Consider the following 19,232-nt stretch of genomic DNA (forward strand, 5'->3'; position numbering starts at 1 on the left):
ACTATCCTGAATGGCTCCCAAACGTCGTCCTAGTAAAGAAAGAAAATGGGAAACGGAGAATGTCCGTGGATTTCACAGACCTGAACAAGGCATGCCCGAAGGACAGTTTCCCCCTATGGAGAATAGATTAGCTTGTGGATTCCACAATCGGACACAAGTTGCTATCGTTCATGGATGCTTTCTCGGGATATAACTAGATAAGGATGGCAAAAGAAGATCAGGGGAAGACTGCTTTCATCATATGTCAGGGACTCTATTGTTACAAGATAATGCCTTTTGGGCTGAAGAATGCCGGAGCTACATATCAAAGATTAGTGAACAAAATGTTCAGCAAACAGATTAGCAAGAACATGGAAGTATACGTGGATGATATGCTCGTCAAGAGTAAAGAAGAGCTTGCGCATCTGGACGACCTAAGGGAGACATTTGCTACCCTCAAACAATACTAGATGAAGTTGAACCCAAGTAAGTGCGTTTTTGGTGTAGCGTCAAGGAAGTTCTTGGGCTTCATGGTGTCCCAAAGAGGAATAAAAACAAACCCGGAGAAAGTGCAAGCCATAATCAATATGGCATCACCCAAAAACGTCAAGGAAGTCCAGAAACTCACAAGAAGGATCGCAGCCTTAAACAGGTTCGTCTTTAGAGCGACGGACAAGTGTCTACCCTTTTTCAAGACTTTGAAGCAAGCTTTCGCCCGGACCAACGAATGCGAAGCAACGTTCCAAGAACTCAAACGTTACCTGAGTAACCCACCCCTTTTAAGTCCGTCCAAGCAAGGGGGAAACCTATACCTATACTTGGCAGTATCAGCTACAGTAGTGAGTGCAGCCCTGATTAGAGAAGAAGACAAGACACAGCTCCCAGTTTACTACGTCAGCCAAGCTTTCCAAGGGGTTGAGTCCAAGTATCCCTGGATTGAAAAGATTGCGTTCGCGTTAATTGTAGCCTTATGAAAACTAAGGCAATATTTTCAGGCAAATCCTATCCTAGTGATGACGGACCAACCCATTAAAAAATCCATGAACAAACCTGAAGCCGTCGGAAGAATGGTCCAGTGGGCAATTAAGCTCAGCCAATTTGACATCGAGTACCATCCTAGAACAGCCAGCAAAGCACAAGCTTTGCTAGACTTCATCGCCGAGTTCACCCTTCTGGACGAAGACAGTCTCACCAAAGAAGCCGAACGATGGACGATACAGACTGATGGTTCGTCAGCCCAAAAGCAGGGGGGAGTAGAGGTCGTCATAACCGCCCTGGACGAAGAAATGCTCAAATATGGGGTTCAACTGAAATTTCCGGCTACCAACAATGAAGCTGAATATGAAGGAATATTGATGGGGTTGAGGCTCGGAAAGGCGCTTGGGGCTAAGAACCTGTTAGTCCAAAGCGATTCAAAGCCGGTGATCGAGCAAATCAAGGGAGAGTACGAAGCAAAAGATGAGAGAATGCAGAAATACCTCAGGCTGACGAAGCATCTTACTTAGGAGTTTGATAAGGTGGAGTTTGTTCAGATCCCTAGAAGCCAGAACATGGCGGCAGACGAGATCTCAAAGCTAGCATCGTCAGAAGAAGGGGGGATATGCAAGGGCTTGGCAACGGAAGTCCAAAAAAAAAAAATAGAAAATTTTGTTGTAAAAAAAGTAAATATTAAAGCTGAAAAAAAAATATTAAAAAAAAAAGAGTGTGGAAGGACAAGGGGTAGATAAGTAATTTTCTATCAAGCTCCCTTATTTTCTCCTCAAATTGGGGAGATTCTAAAATTACCCCAAATGATGGCTCAAAGAGAACTTCTTGGTCTTACCATTTTCCCCCATTAATCGAACACCCTCCACTCCTATTTTCCCTCCATTTTTCTCTCTCCCAATTTTCATCGTCTCAATAATTACCACAAGCAAAAGAGGCAAAAATTTAAGATGAAAGAAATGAGAACATTTCCCTCAAGGTTATGCAAAAGTGCTCATCACACTATAGTGTGAGAGCTTGTCCAAAAAATAAAAAATAAAATAAAATAAAATTGTGAGCCACAAAATTCACCTCCCTATAAATATAATTTATAAAGTATTCTGAGAATGAATAAAAATGAGTTTAGTTTTATCAATAAAATGCTCAATCAACCAATGTGAAGAGATTGAGCGTTGTAGTGGTAGAATAACATTCCAAGTATCTCCTTCATTTATTTATTTAATTTATGGATAGTTTCAACTTACGGTGCCCGCTTCTGATAATAACTATTTATCGTCAAACAAGATAACAATCAGTTTTTGATGTAGGTAAGATTGAACCCTAAATATCTTACTCATTTATCAAAGACTTTATCAATTTTGCTAATTGGAACTTACCAAACATCTTTTTTCTAAATGACATATTTATATATGAGTTTTGCTACTTTTGTTACTCCTACTGTTGCTATTAATTGGCATCCACTTTAAGAGGATCTTGAACATTTGTCAACTCTATCCATGCGAATATAAATTATAGTTTTTACCCACTGATGTTGGGCATGATAACTCTTCGCTAATCGCGGCTTTAAAACTCACTCTCGCAAAATGAGGGAGCAATGGATCCTATGGACTTTCTCTTGGGGTTTGTTCAACACCATAATCCCAACACATTTGATGTTCATAATATATTTTAGGGTTCTATTAACGGGTTCTCTTAGAACATTTGTTAATAGATTGTTTTAAAATAGTCTTAAATATCACTTTTATGATAAATATAAAAAGCTATCAAAAAATCCGTTTACCTTTTTATTTTCCGATAAAAAATTCCTAAACTAATGTCCTAGGGGGCATCTATTAACTTTTTCCAATATTTTTTAAATTTTATTATTATTATTATTATTATTTTTTTTTTTCCAGAAGACTTAAACACAAATGATCAAGTATATCTCTTTCATTTTGCTTGATAATGCAATATAGTGTGCGTTTGGGTTAAAATTAAAAATTAAAATTATTTTACTATTCAGCTTATTTTTGCTACTATTCATGGGTCCCACTACACTTTTTGGACCTATTCATGGGCTAATGTATTATTTCAACTAATTTTTACTTTTATCTACAGCACTTTTAGTAACAATTTTTCAATTTCAACAAAATAAGAAGTATCCAAACACGCCCTTATTGTCGTCTATATTACGTCATATCATATTGTTCCGAACCATACAGAATTTCTAACCAGTTCTTTCATCACCTTTAATTTTTCTTATTAGTTCAAAATAATTTTAACTTTTAATTCAGTCTGATATTGACTGGGATTGCATATCATAGAACATGATTAGCCAAGGTGATAAATGCCAAATGATTTTTGCAACTCTCTCTCTCTCTCTCTCATAAAGAAGTTGTTTGTTTGTGTATATTTGGATGAGCTTGTTTTCTATTTTGTTTACCTTATATTTTAGGTAAAAATACTATTGCATCTAAAAAATAATAACTTAAAAAAAAAATGTTGTTTTGAATAAAAAAAAATATACATATATATATATATATATATATGTATATATATTTTTTTTGGAGAAGCCACCCTCGCAGAAGATGGGGAAAATATTATTTATGTGGAATGGGTTGTGACTGATTTGTGGAGCAGATTAAAATTATCGTACGCTAACATGTCAATTTTAATATAATAGTGCAATTTATCACTCAAATTGTTCACCAATATATTGGGTTGACATAGCGAATTAGTCTTTTAGGATCTTTTGCTCCTTAGTAACGATAAATTTTCACTTTATTACTAATTTCATAAGAGGATGATCTCAAAAAATTTATAGTTTTGGTGGCTGTTAAAAATGAAACTATATTTTAGAATAAATAGTTGTGATGAATTTAAATCTCAATTAACATGCAATAGTGTTCTAGGCACCCTATGCCCAAATATGTCAAAACATCCATGTAAGCAAAGGCCTTGTACGTGTAAGCTTAAACTCAAAACCTACCTTAAACTTTTAAGGTAGTTTAGGCATTTATAAAGTTAACATTCAACTCACTTCTTAACATTGTGTGATAAAATTCATGGGACTCTCTTCAAGTATTTCCCTTTTACTTTTTCAAGTATGGCAAACAAAAGGAGTGAATAAAGGACTTAGTGTCCATTTGGGATCCGCTTATTTTGCTGAAAGTATTGTAAATAAAAGTAAAAGTTAGCCGAAACAGTACAATAGGACCCATGAATAGTATCAAAAAGTGCAGTGGGATCCATGAATAGTAGCAAAAGTAAGCTGAAGAGTAAAATAAGTTGACAAAAATAATCCATGCCAAACACACACTTAAGGGTTTGTTTAGAATCCGCTTATTTTGCTGAAACTATAAACTTTTTATTGAAAATACTGTAGAAAAAAGTAAAAGTTAACTAAACTAGTACTGTAGGTCTCGTTTTTCAGCCCAATACCACACGGTGGGTGGGATCTTGGACCAGCGGGCCCAATACAATGAATTTGTTGAGAATGGGCTAAAAGGTTAGGCCTTGGTGAACGGACAGTCGTTAGTCATGGTGTTCAGGATGATCGTACAGAGGTGAACTGAGCTTATCCAAGAAGACTTTCTCCTCGGCACGGCCTGGGTAGCTTCGGTCCTTGGACCTTTGTTCTCCTCCCCTTTCTGGACTGCTTTTTCCTCCTTTTATACTAGCTTTTTTCCCTCTCTCGAACGTCCACGTGTAGGTTTAGCTTTATAGGACTGATACTTGTCCCATCAGCCCATACCCAAAGTGGTTGGGGGTGGTTGTAAAAGCTGAAAAGCATGGCTCTGTCAGGAGTAGTGTACTTAATTGCAGTAATGGCAGTCTTTCCCTTGTTCTTTGTCGTTTTAGTACTTTTCCTGTTCGGCGAAATGACCCGGAATGTTATCACAGGACCGAGTTGCTCCCTTTGCCCTCGGCTACATTTATGGTTGAGGAGGGTCCTTCCCATGGCCGAGGAGGATCCTTCCCATGGCCAAGGGGTAGGCCTTCCTTGGATCGGGCCTTGGGCCCAGTGCAGACATTAACATGGGCTTCCAGGTTTTATACCCCCCACAAGTACAGTGAGACTTATGAATAATACCAAAAAGTGCAGTAGAGCCCATAAATAGTAGCAAAATAAGCTGAGTAGTAAATTAAGTTTGCCTTTTAATTTGGAGCCAAACGTAGACTTAATATAGGATAAGATATAACCCACCCTAACTGCCACTTGAGAATCAAAAATTACAAAGTTTGTTTAGCACATGCAATTTATGAACTGGGATGTATCCTAAAGGATTCTCTTATAATATAGTAAGTTTTATAGTGGAAAATTGGAACATAAGCAAGTAACCAATCAAATAACCAGTAAGAAGGTGAACTTAGTATAGGCTCTATGTCAGATGTGAATCCATGACCTCATGAGAGCACACGTTATGTTGCATTGCCCATCAGCTACATGACGTAAGAAAATGAAAAAAATTGATGATGATCAAATCAAAATTAATTAGAAACTGTTCAAGAGTGAGTTGGGTTTAGCTTTTTAATTTAGCTTTTTTTTCCCCTTTAAATGGTGATTTATAACTATTGCTCAAGAGATGAATTCAAAAACACCTTTTTTTTCACGTCATATTTTGTAATTGCCGTATCCAAATATACTAAACCAATAAAATTTGACAATTAGAGTCTGTTTAGTTAGAGAATTTTAGTATCATTATTTAAATATTGTAAAAATATGTATGAATTAAAAAATATTATAAAAATACGTGTTTCAGAATTTAAATATTGAAAACTTTGGTTAAAAATATAGTACCAAACAGCCTTGAATATCACTAATTATGCACATATGGGGTGATTCAAAAAGTTTATGGCCAGGGAATTAGGGTACATATGGGTACACACTTCCTACTTAGGAAGTGGGTGGGTACATATTATATGTACATTACACAATGGATTGAACGATCACCGTCAAAAAAATGATCTGATGTCCCCTTTAAGTCCAATCCCACGGCGGGGATATTTTGGAAATTGGTATGCAGGGCATAAGAAGGCACACACATAATTTTAGTTTTGTTTGATAATGGGTACAGTGTAGCGCAAAATCCGGTGATAGATAGGTGTACGGAGGAGGAATCTGATGCGGACATGACGCGTCCGAAATCAGAGGCGAGACCCAATAATTGCTCCCCACGCTGCCCGACATTTATGATTCTGTCGGTTCTGTCCCACACCCCCACCCACCTTCCCAAACCCAACAAAAATCAATCTCTCTTCTACTTCTTTGACTACATAGCCTCTCCCCCACCCCGCCTATCTCTTTTCAATTTTTGAAGGCTCCGATTCTATTCACCCGTTTATTATAGCCACATGTTGCTTCTTTTTTTATTATAGCCACATGTTGCTTTCTTATTATAGATATCATTTACTACAATATTTATGGGATTATGTGCTGCTTTGTGTACTCATACATGATTGCCTTTTGCCTCACTCATTTTATATGTTTGTATGACTATTGGGTATTTTGTAATCATACTTTGCAATGCCTTTGTTTGCCACTAATGTGTAATGACGACGATTGAGCACTTTCTCTTTTATATTAAAAAAAATGTAATATATGTATATGAGTTTGGATGATGTATGTTTTTAGAGCACACATAAATCATCTATTTTAAGAAATAATTTATGAAAATTGAAAAAAAAAGTTAATCAATTTTTTGCTTTATCTTAAATACATTTCTAAATTTGTTTATTAATATATATTCTAAAGATATACGCTTGAGTCATATTAATAAATCATATTAAAAAAGTTTTGGTAAATATAACAAATTGTCAACAAAGTTAATTATTTAATCATTTTTTCTTAAAATATTCTTAAAAATAATTCTAAACCGTTGCATTTTTTAACATTTCACGTAAAGAATGGGGAATTTATAGAAAAACAGCAACAAGACATTGCTTGAAAATTTGCGTCAGCACATTTTCTTCATGCAAGTTGAATTTTGTTGAGCACAGAGGAAAATTTTACAAGCCTATAACTCTACAATGTGGTGCTCCCCCTCTACCCTATAAAGATCAAATCCCGAAGCACTGTTGCGCAAAGCCGCAGACATTGGAAGCTACATTCACTTTTTTTTTTTTTTTTGATGAATAATGAAAATAAAATAAACAAAAGCGTTAATTGTAAGTCACATGTGTTCTTCAGCCAAAAAAAAAAAAAAGAAGAAGCTACATGTGTCATATATATATATATATATATATACGGTTCGCAGGTAGAAACTGCCTCCTATATGGTGTAAAGTAGGATATAGCTCTTGTGTGCTATGCTATGCTAACATTAATTAAAAAAACAAACGGAAACTGTACAAAGCTGTATAAATTAAACCTTGGAAAAATTATACGGGTACAATGATGCTTTGTCCTATTGCAAATAGCCAAATAGAATTCAGCATACAATTCGTCTCTCTCTTCTTAAATGGTGTCTTACTGAACAAGTAATTCAAAGATCCTGCATGCGTAGAAGAAGAAGAAAAATAATAATAAAACAAATAAAAACAAGATTTTGTTTGTTTTTGTTTTTTTAATCTCAAAAGTTACTGGTCCATAATTGATTTGCGCATGATAAGAAAGGAGACTGTATTTAATTGATGCAGCCACTAAATTAATACTACATCGCTTTCCTAGTCCTACCATTATACCAAACAAAGAAGAATGAAAAAAAAAAAAAAAAAGGAGTAAGAAAAAAACAAAGCTATTAATGAATAGAGAGGAATAATAAAGGCTCGGTTGAAGTTGAACACACAAGCCGCACTCGTAGCTGTGTAGTGTAGCCAACCCAAAACTGAACCCCACCTTCTGGAGCCGACTGAAATTGTCGTGCTTAACAGAACTCTGTAAAAGCTGTTCACTCTGGCTCATATAAGCCTCAAATTATGTCTCTGTTTGCTGCAGCACACTCTCATTCTCATATTCCTTCACACTCTCTCTCCATAATAAAACCCCCCTTCACCCACTCCACCAGGACACCAAAATTAACTTCCTTCCTAGTCTTCTTCTTCATCTTCTTCTTCTACTTTTTCTGCTTCACCATTCACACTCTCTAACTCTCAATACTTTTTATAAAAAAAAAAAGTTTCAATCTTTTTGCAACACTCAGAACCAAAAACCCAACAAATGCCTTCGGACTCAAGCGAGCAACGCAGACAAAACAAGCCCCAAAACTCGGGAGCTCCACCAGCAGAGCAAGAGCAACTTCCATGTCCACGCTGTGACTCCACCAACACCAAGTTCTGCTACTACAACAACTACAACTTCTCTCAGCCTCGCCACTTCTGCAAGTCCTGCCGTCGCTACTGGACTCACGGTGGCACCCTCCGCGACATCCCAGTCGGCGGTGGGTCCCGCAAAAACGCTAAGCGCTCTCGCACCACTTCTCACACCATGTCCTCTACTTCTTCTCAAGACCCATTGTCTGCAACCCCAGTCTTGGTCCCTCTTGGGTCTAACCACGGCTCGTCCGTACAGTTTGGTCTTGGTGGTGGGTCTGATAAGGGTAATGTGAATGTTTGTGGGACTTTTACTTCTCTGTTGAACACTCAGGGACCTGGCTTCTTGGCTTTGGGTGGGTTTGGGCTTGGACTTGGGACAGGGTTTGAAGAAATGGGCTTTGGGCTTGGGAGAGCGGTCTGGCCTTTTCCAGGTGTGGCTGATGGTGGTGTTGCTGGTGGTGGTGGCGGAGGAAATGCTGGTGCTACAGGTATGGGGAACACGTGGCAGTTTGAGAATGGAGAGCCTGGGTTTGTCGGCGGAGATTGCTTTTCATGGCCTGATTTGGCAATTTCTACCCCTGGAAATGGTCTCAAATAAACTGCTCTTTTCTTCTTCTTTTTTCTTTTACATTTTCCTTCTTTTTTTGTATGGAAACTGTGGTTTAGGGCTTTATTTGCTAGTGTTGAGAGTAAATTGGGGTATGAAACTTAGAAAAAGAACTAGACTTTTTTGACTCTTTGCTGTGTATTATTTGTTGTATTTGTTTATGTTCAGTGACTTTCTCCATGTAATTCTGTTAACTAGTTTCAGATGTGCCATATAGTTGTTAATTGCTTAAACACACTTAAAAATTGCATCTTGCGTAAAGCTATCATTAATTCTTCATAAACATTTTCAAGAGGCAGTGCTAAAAAGTAAAACTAATGTGAAGAAATTTCTAAACATGACGAAAATCAGGATCTGTTTTTAAATTTACTATGAAATAATACACTTGTTAATCCACATCGTTTGAGCATAAAATCTTGGTAAGCATTTGTGATGTGTGAATTTCTATCTGCAACACAGAGATTTGGAGTGGATTCTGATTCAATTCATTTCAAGCAACGATTTTGATTTGATTTGATTCTATCTTATAACAAATGCGGACGAGGATTTGAACCTAATGAGCTAGAAGAAAGACTTTTGATATCAATTTAATACTACTGAAAGTCTTGAAACCTGGGAATAGAATAGATGCATGAATGTTTGCTTTCTTCGATGTGAACCTCAAAGCCTGCGGAAATGGTGTCCGACCATGACTAAGGTTGTCAATTTCAAGATTTCTTTAAATGAACGACATCGTACCTTGGAGGTGAATGTAATTAAAACATGTTAATTATAAAACTTGAGTATAATGTGCAGCTCCAAAATGATAAATATTACATTCGTGCACGTTTAAAAATAAAAAAATATAGATGGTTAAGAGCCTTGTTGGAAAATATTATGGATCATTCTTTACTTATAAGTTATAACTAGTCGCTAACCCGTGCGATGCACGGAAAAATTAATAAAACTTCTAAAATAGTGTTATTTATTTATTTTTAAGAATGTTAAATAATACATGAGTATTTATAGAAGTTCAAATCTCTAAAAACACTATACCAATATGAGAAATTTGATTGCTTTGTTCTCCCCAAGTACAAAGGTAAAACAACATCTAATTTTGTATAACTTATTTGTACCTTTAGTTAACAACATCAAACAACTGGTTGGCATCCTATGTCTATTATCAATTGCATCCTTTCTTTCATGAAATTTAAGGTCTCTGAATAATCTCTATCATTTTTTTTAACATAATCCCTTCTATTATTCAATCTGTTTGCGAAATCTTGGTTGTTTATTCCTTGTTCTTGTCATCATCAATGTTGCTTAAAAAATCACATTTAGGAGTATCATTTGAAAAGTCATATATGGTGCAATTAGTAAACAGTAGAAAGGGAGCACAACATGCAAACACAAGAATGCTTTACATATCTTTATATAAACTACATCCATTTAAATAAATAAAAAAAACATATTAAAAAAAAAACATATTAAAAGAAAAACATTAAGGACCTTGAACTTGGTGAACTAAGGTTATAATGTTATTACATATAATGTTATTCATCAGCCCTGTCTCAATCTTGTGTGCACTGCAAGCATCTAATTGTTCATTAGTAGAAACTCCATCTCATGTAGGCCAGGCATTATAAAAGTATACATCCTCAGTCTCGTGCCCTTCGAAAGGCAAGAGAAATACAAAAGAAGCTCACCAATGCAACCCTTTTCACCTTAACTATCAAAAGAATAAAAGTTAGATATCCTTAAGCTAAACTCTCTCAATCAAAAAAGGGGAAACAACAATGTGATATTCCTTTTTGTTAAAAAGAGAATAAATAGAATAAATATTCCTAAGTAAAAACTAACCTCAAAGATTCCATGCCACTGGTGAGTGGTATAATTAGTCCAGTTCATCACCAATCAAAATGAAAAGCCATCTTTCTCCTTAAAATTCATAAGCTGCAATAAAGGAGTTGTTATACATTCTCTAAATCCTACATGTTATAATCTATTGTAAATTGGAAAGAGAGATATTCTCCTAGAGATTCAAAATATGATGAGAGGGAAAACTATTATCAAATTTGATGGAAATGAAAAAGAATATCATATCATTCTTAGGTAAAACTAAAACATACAGTTTTTTGGATAGAAATTTCATGGTGTGAGCCTAAGAAGGGACCATCATGCATAATTTTACATGATAAGCTACAACCTGAATATGAAGAAAATAGTCCTCTTGCTAATGCTAATTAGCCAAGAAGGTCATATCATCATATTTTAATTAACCCCTCCTTAGTCCTAACAAATCCAATTCTTAAGGCCTTTGTGCACAATAAAGCATTTTGAACTCTAAATGTACGTTGTAGCTTCACTTCAAGTGAGAACTTGAGTTTAATATTGATCTTCAATAGCTTCTTTTCTTTAATTATTGTCATAATTATGTAATTTATTTTTCTGTTTTTTTATCTTAATTTCAAAAAATAGAGTAGCCATTGGGAGAACCCATGGTCTTGAAGAGACAATGCAAAAATAGAAGAGAGAATATTATACCTTTTTTATACACAAATTTGAGTAAGTCCACTTATTAAACCTGAAAAAGGGACATTGTACAAAATCAAATTATGGAAAAAGAACAAAAAACTAATGTAATTCATCAAACAATTTGCATTTTTGAATCAACAACAAATTCAAACCAAAAACCCTGTAGATGATGGGAATAAAGTTGAGAATAATAATGTGTTAAGAGAGTTATAAATTGGATTAATTGAGCAAAAAAATTCCAAAAAGAAAATTTAAAAAGAAAAGAGAAGTACATATTAGAATCTGTGCAGGGAAGACTTCCTGTTGTAGGCTTTCGTGAGAAGAGACCTATGTTTCTTGAAAACCATAAAAGAAAGAAATTTTGAAATAAAGAAAACACGGGAAACATATTGGAAGCAAAAGTACTACTCACAATACCAATTAAGAATACACTTTGATCATATATATAATTATTTAAGACATACAATTAGAGAAAGATTATTAATCAACCTCATGCAATTCATCTAAAAGTAAAGAAAATTAATCATACAAGAATACATATTTGACATCAAGATTAGACTCAACTTTTACTTAAAATTGAAACCTAAAACAAATCCTAGTATCAAAATTTTCGGAATCTCATAACGTAAGATCAGTACCCAATTAAAGAAACAAATGGATTGTAGAGAACCAAATTTAAGGTACATAAACTATCCTACAATTGTATTATGACTATTTGATAATCCTTTCAAATTTTTAATGAGGCTCCTAATCCACTATTTTATCAAATATGGGAATGACAGATAAGTTTGCTTAAGTTCCAATTCAATTTTTCAATCTCTCTATTAATTTACTTGTAGAAAGTTTTGTAGACAAACTTCGTAAAAAAAACTGACAGAGAACAATGGTTCTAGGAATTTAATTAAATAAAACTGTATCTCACCAAAGTTCAGTCTGTCTCTTGAAAGAAAGAAAATACACTTTTTAAAAACAAACATAAGTTGTCATTAAGACTTGCTATGACAATTTCTCTATACTTTTTTTCATATCAATAAAAAATCTGCCACCCCATTATCTTATGCCACTTTGTTGATTACTAAAAATATTTGCTTTAAAGATTGAAAATAAACAACTTTCAAGGGAAAGAACCATCAAATTTTAATGTGGTTAAGCATTAGAACACGATAGGGGAAAATAGGACAAAATAAGGATCTGAAATATCATAGACAAAATAAGGATCTAAAATATTGTAGACAAAATATTATAAAAGAGTTTCTAGTCCTCTTGCCTACCGAAGTTTTGAACGTGAAATTAACATTCTAGAATGTGCATCACTTTCTTCTACCTTAAAGCATAAACTTGTAAACAAAACCAATATAAATAAATATGTTTAGATCCCACTGGAAGGAAAAGGAAAAATTATACCTTCTAGATGCAAGCCCTGTCTTAAGAGATCTCTGAAATTAACTTTTCTTGAAGCTTCAAGCAAAGCTAAACACCAACTTAGAAAACATAAATAGTCATAATTTCCATGGGTCAAATAATTTGTTTAAGCATTACAACACAACAATTGATTTAAAAGGTATAATTTCCCATTGTCTGGTCTACCAAAGTTTTGAACCATAAATTTGAAAGGGACAGATGTTTGGCTGAAAATAGCCTCTCTTGGTGCAATTAGAGGAGCCTAGAAAATTGGACTAATGGTAAGCGGTGGACTCTCATAGAGCATTGTAGAATGGCCACATTAATTTATGCAATAATATTTTTTTTTTAGTATAAACACAAAAGAAAAAAAAAATGCAGGATTTCTTGTGAGAGCTCTCAAGCCAATAAAGGTCAACCACCTTCAACACTATTCTCGCATTTCACTTCCTCTCAAACTTGACTTCTACTTCCACTTCCACTTCCACAACCAATATTATCTCACTGATCACTCAGAACTATCACAGTTTTGGTAGTTTTAAACTTCAAGTAACTTTGCTTCTCTTTTTCTCTTTACTGTCATAACCTTGTTTAGTTTTTATTGATCACTTCTGAGTACTTGAAATTATAGTTTCTAAGGAACTTACATGGTTTAGGTGCTAAGAACTTAGCATTTCTCATGTGCTTCCTTGATTTAGATTTAGCTTTTCTTCAGAAACTTCCTTTAGATGTTGCTTTAATTATACTGGAAAAAGTTAAATATATTATCTCAGTTGTTTCAAAATGAAGCACAAGAATGCCCTCATTTTGTTCCATTAATACAGTAGTAAACTAATCGGAAAAGCCATTCTGAAGCTTCCATAGACATAAAACCATATATATTAATTCAATTGACATCTGTAAGGTACAAAGTATGTGTTCTTAGATGAATTAATTAGTATCAATATGAGGAGCATATAGGTTCTGATATATAAGATCTATTAATAGTTCCCAAAACCATTCTTTGTTCTTAAAGGGAACAAATATGACAAAGAAATTGGACTTGAATAAAACAGGACACGTAATTTTTAAAAATCAATTAAATCTCTGAATCAATTTCGATGCTGCATTACACATCACTAAAACTATCAAAGTTCATAGTTTAATGCATAACTTAATAGGAGATTAGGAGAAAGAGAAACAATAAAATTTGATAAAACAATACCTGCAATTGTGTTAAGACGTATATCATTGATTGAAAAATAGCCTTCCTCATCTGCTTTGCTCCATAATTGGTATTCCTAATAATTGGGAATTGACATGCAAAAGTAAAATCTCTTTCAAATCTGGTTTAGGCATTTCTTCAAATAGTTGAGGAGGAAATAACACATGCCTCTGATTTGTGAAAAAGGATTTCGTTAAAACTTAAAATTAGTAGAGATTTATAGGAAATTCACCAGACAAAGGTCAGGGAAAAAAGATTCAAATAGAAAAAAAAAATATTAGGAAAAAAAAGAAACACAATAAAGAAAGTAAATTCAAAGAAAAGATAAAGAACTCTCATCAAACCATATCGTCTCCCCAGCGGCCAGATTTGTCCGATGGAATTGTCTCAGTCTCTCTCCAATGGAATTGTAGCCTCTCTCCAATGGAATTGTCTGAGTCTCTGAAACTTGATTTGTCCGAATGACCCATGAGAGTCGGTCTCTTAGATCTGATTGGGAATTTCTGTGGTTTTGAAGTATTTCTTGTACAACGACAGTTAGAGATTGGAACGAACACTTCAAATGGAATTTATTGAACTTCGTTAGTTTAGGTGGTGTCTTTTGGGAAGACAAAATATGTTGGTTCGGAATTTACTGAAACGGTGAGTAGATAGTAATAGTAGATACTGAAACGTTTTAGATTTTCTGAATTAGTGTATGTGTGCTAAAAAACCTAGACAGCAAAATAAAGCAAAACTTGTAGGTAAAGCAAAACCTATAAGATTGTTGTCAGATTATGAGGAAGCTGATGCAGATAATGGCATTTGGGGGTGGAGAAGGGTAGAGAAATAAAGAAGAAAGAGGAGAAGGAGAATCGCGTTTTTGGGTATCGGGTTTGATTTTCTTCGTGAAAGAGTTTTGGTGAAAGAAAAGGTACGACATGGAGAAGGCAGAGCATCAGTGTGGGTTTTAAAAAAGTTTTATTATTATTATTATTATTATTATTTTAATATTATGCTGACGTGGAAAATTGTGGGAGCTTCAAAAGTTTCGGTTTTATATATATATATAGATTATGCTTAACGTGAGCCTTGCCTCGTTTGTCTCAATTTTTAAATGCAAATTCTTCCCTCCTCTTGTAACTTGTAAGCGACAACGAAAAATTGTATTTTTATTGTTGTTGTTTTCTTTTTCTTCTAAATAAACATTTTATGAAAACGAAATAAGACATTGAAAGCCCAGCCCATCTAAATCCCTCTCGAGAAAGTAGAGTAGGAGGGAGATAAAAGACGAGTTGGGCTACTAATGAGATAATACATAAACCCAACGGGTCAGATAATGTGGATCGAGATTAGCAATTATAGTGACCTCATTTGTGCCCATAGCTGTGTCAAAGTTTATTCTAAATCCATCCCTTCGGGGTAAGGGTCCAGACAGCCAGGTTATCAATGGAAAAAAAAAAAAAAACAAACAAAGAATCTTAGAGGATGAAAAATCGCTTTCTTAAAGACTATATTGTCTCCCTTGAATTAGTCATTGAGTCTGCTAATAAGCAAGGCAAGTCGTATTTAGGAAACAACTAAGTCATGATTTTACACCCGGCAAACTTGAAGAATCCTATGCATCTCTATCTATAGTGTGCAAAATTTATTGAAAAAAAAAAAAAAAAAAACTCAATAGGAATGTTTATTTACAAACAATGAAGGGTTAGCAATGAAGAGACATCTACAAAATGTCACTTGTGTTGGGACAAACACATTCTAAAGCATTGTCTTGGTTATTAATAGTCATTAAGTAGTGTTGTTCAGCCATCGATCTGCGCCGACTCGCTGGACTGCCACCAAGTTGATCGCACCACTGGAAGAAGTTACTGACAGCGCACGGTTTAGCAATTGGCAGCACCAACCTTTTATTTTGATTGTCATTCAGTATGGTTATGTGTGCGCATATATATAGCGAAAAGTTAATAGATGTCTCATTTTTTTTTTTGGTTAATAGATGTTTTAAGGGTATTGGTTTAAGAAATATATTTAGAAACTTTTTATGGGAAAATAAAAAAATAACTGATTTTTTTAACAACTTTTTATATTTCCTATAAAATTGATATAAATTTTTTATTAAAAATAATTCATTAATAAATGCTCTAAGGGCACTCATTAATCAGATCCATATAATATTTAGATCTTAGGTCTCTCCCTCTCTCCTGCTATGATGCTTGGTGGCAATAGACTACCACGCCTACAAAAATCGCCACCGATATTGTTGAAGAACTATTTCAATGATGCCACGATAGTTTGTGTTTTTAGGATACCAATGAGTCCAATGTGCATGGCCCAAAAACACCAATCCTCACCACGAGGGGGTTGTGCGCTAGTGGATGATTTTTTCTGTTGTGTTGATGAGGATGTTGTTCATAGTGATGAGGGTTGGTGTTTTGTGGTTGAAAAATATGTTGTGCGTCACCTTGCGTGAATTTTTTAACTATGAAGTTTGTGTTTAGTTATAAGAGTAGATTTTTTTAAATAAAAATTAATTTTTTAATTTTTTTTTTAAAAATCATATCCTTTTTATTAAGACTTAAAACCCAAAAAAAAAAAAAAAAAAAAAAAATCAAAATTATGTTGTTTTGGGCATGCAACATTACCCACTTAACCCAAGTGCACATTGTGAAAAACCATGTCCCAGAAATGCTTAATGTGAAAAACGAAACTTGTATGTTGGAAATTAGAGAATTTGGTAGGGGACGAGTTACAGCCCATTGCTTCCTGCTTGCTTTTACTTTTAATTAAATGCAAATTTTGATAAATCCATCGTTAAATTACATTATCTTCCATGCTTGTAATATTTAAAGACGATCAAAAATCAATGGTCATGTTATTAATCAACTGTTTAAATTCAAGTTTGTGTAGATTAAAATAATGCGTAAAAGATAAGCTAATGGATCAAATGGTAAATAATATTCAATTGATATGAAAATTGACATGAATATTAAGAACATATAGAACATATTATTCAACTGTGGGATCTTCAAAATATTTATTTATTTGCACTATACTGTACAAGCTTATCAAAATACATATTCAAAAAGATATAGACGAAGCCCAAATGTAAGGACCAATCCCATATATAAATTCAATGTGGGAACATTGAGGGAGCTGAGTCACAAATAATCCTATGGGTCCCATTCAGGGGCAGAACAAAAATATTTGTTTGGGGAGGCTAAAAACTATCAAACTGATTCACAATGCAAGAAAAATGCTAAATATTATATAAATACATATTTTCGTGCATTAGTTTGGTCTAATTAACCTAAAAATAACTATAGTAGTACAAGATTTTTGTGAGACACTGTTAATCAGTCTAATTTATTATTAATACTTAAAAGCACTAACAAAATTAAAATGACTGATTGAGCATCTAATGGATAGAAAATAGCCGTTGTAAGACTCACGAAAAATGGGAATGAAAAATAAAATGTTTCTAAAGTAAGCCAAATTAATGGCTTCATTACATGAGGTGGGTAGGTATAGTTTCAACAGTAAAAGAATCTATAATGGTAAAATTGTAGAAGTAAGTAAATGGATACTAAGTTCATAGGAGGCTAATTTGTTTGTGTTTGTTTTTCTTTTTTTTTCCTTTTTTGTTTTGTTTTTTTTTTTTTTTTTGGCTAAACAAGACAAATTGTCAAATCGATTAGTCTTCACACTTGAAATTTTATTTTATTTTTGCATCACATACCTAACATGGGCTCATGGGGCTTGCAAATAGCTAAACACTGCCAAATCATTTCTAATACTTCCCATTGAGCTCAAAATAGGTGAAGGTTTCAACTGACTCAACTCCCACAATGTTCCCACATTGAATTTATATAGGGGATTGGTCCTTACATTTGGGCTTTGTCTATATTTTTTGAATAAGTATTTTGATAAGCCTGTTTAGTATAGTGCGTGTGTATATATATATATATACACACACACACATACATACTAGCCTCATTACATGTGCAATTTATAATACTTCCCATTGAGGTCAAAATAGGCGAAGGTGTTAACTGACTCAACTCCCACAATGTTCCCACATTGAATTTATATATGGGATTGGTCCTTACGTTTGGGCTTCATCTATATTTTTTTGAATAAGTATTTTGATAAGCTTGTTTAGTATAGTGCATATACACACACACACACTAAATCATTACAAGAGCTTTGCGCATGATAAGGATCTTTTTTATTTTTTATTTTGGGTTTAGTGAAATAAAGTTTAAAAGTGAATAAAGTTTAAAAGTGAATAAAGTTTGAAAGCCTAAAACTTAGGAACATTTTAAAAAGTAGTAAATTATTTTTTTAACCAATTTGTGTTTTTAAATTTAAAATTATTTAACTAATAGATAGGGGTATTTTAGAACATTTAAAAATTTGTGTGAAGATATTTTGTATGCAAAATAATGAAACCCAAACAAAAAATTCTGTTATTAATAATGTGTGTGTGTGTGTGTATATATATATATATATATATTTATATATATGGTTGAGTTCAAGTTACACATACACATGGTGTAACTCTAAGTAATGTTACACCACTCAATATTTATTAATTCGATGTAAATTTTGACAAATTCACCATTAAATTACATTATCTTTGTATATTCTCCATGTTTGCAAAATTTCAAGATGATCAAAGATTAATAGCCATTTCAACAATCAATTGTTTAAATTCAAGTTTTTGTAGTTAAAATAATGCATAAAAAAGTTTGAAAGCCTAAAAATAAGGAACATTTTACAAAATAGTAAATTACTTTTTTAACTAATTTGTGTTTTTAAATTTAAAATTAGGGATAATTACAGTAAACCCACTTAAGGTTTGGCCCGTTTGCGCTTTGCCTACCCGTGGTTCAAAACTTATCACTTTGCCCACCTGTACATCAATCCGTTACCCCCCCCGTTACCCACCTCACCCTCAGACGTTAGAAAAACACCCTTTTATGCCAAATTAGAACATAACACGGATCAAACAACACGAACTTACTCTCTTTTCCTCACGAGCCCTAAAAACGTGAAAAATCCATTCTGCATCTGATATTGACATACTGTTGCAAGTGTAAACCTAGACGAGCAACGGGTTGTTCGAAGGACTAAAATCCTGGTAAGAAATCAGTCACTGTTTGGGTTTTTACTTTGGGCTTATGGTTGTTTTATTATTTTTTGAGTAATCAATCAATGGTCAATGTTACATGTAATGGAATGAGAATATTGGTTGTGTTTGTTGATATTTATGAAAAATGTGACCACCTGTTCTTTGGATTTATGTTTGTTTATGGGCATTTTGTCTATC

General features: G+C 33.8%; 1 protein-coding gene across 1 annotated transcript; it reads left to right on the top strand.

The window, feature by feature from the left end:
• The first annotated feature begins 7,730 nt into the window (after positions 1-7,730).
• LOC126732656 (dof zinc finger protein DOF3.4) lies at positions 7,731-8,982 on the top strand. Its single transcript, XM_050435626.1, has one exon. The coding sequence runs from the start codon at positions 8,101-8,103 to the stop codon at positions 8,791-8,793; it is 693 nt and encodes a 230-aa protein (XP_050291583.1). The 5' UTR covers positions 7,731-8,100; the 3' UTR covers positions 8,794-8,982.
• Positions 8,983-19,232: the final 10,250 nt, after the last annotated feature.

Source organism: Quercus robur, chromosome 6, assembly GCF_932294415.1.
Source record: "Quercus robur chromosome 6, dhQueRobu3.1, whole genome shotgun sequence".
In the NCBI taxonomy this organism is placed as follows: Eukaryota; Viridiplantae; Streptophyta; class Magnoliopsida; order Fagales; family Fagaceae; genus Quercus; species Quercus robur.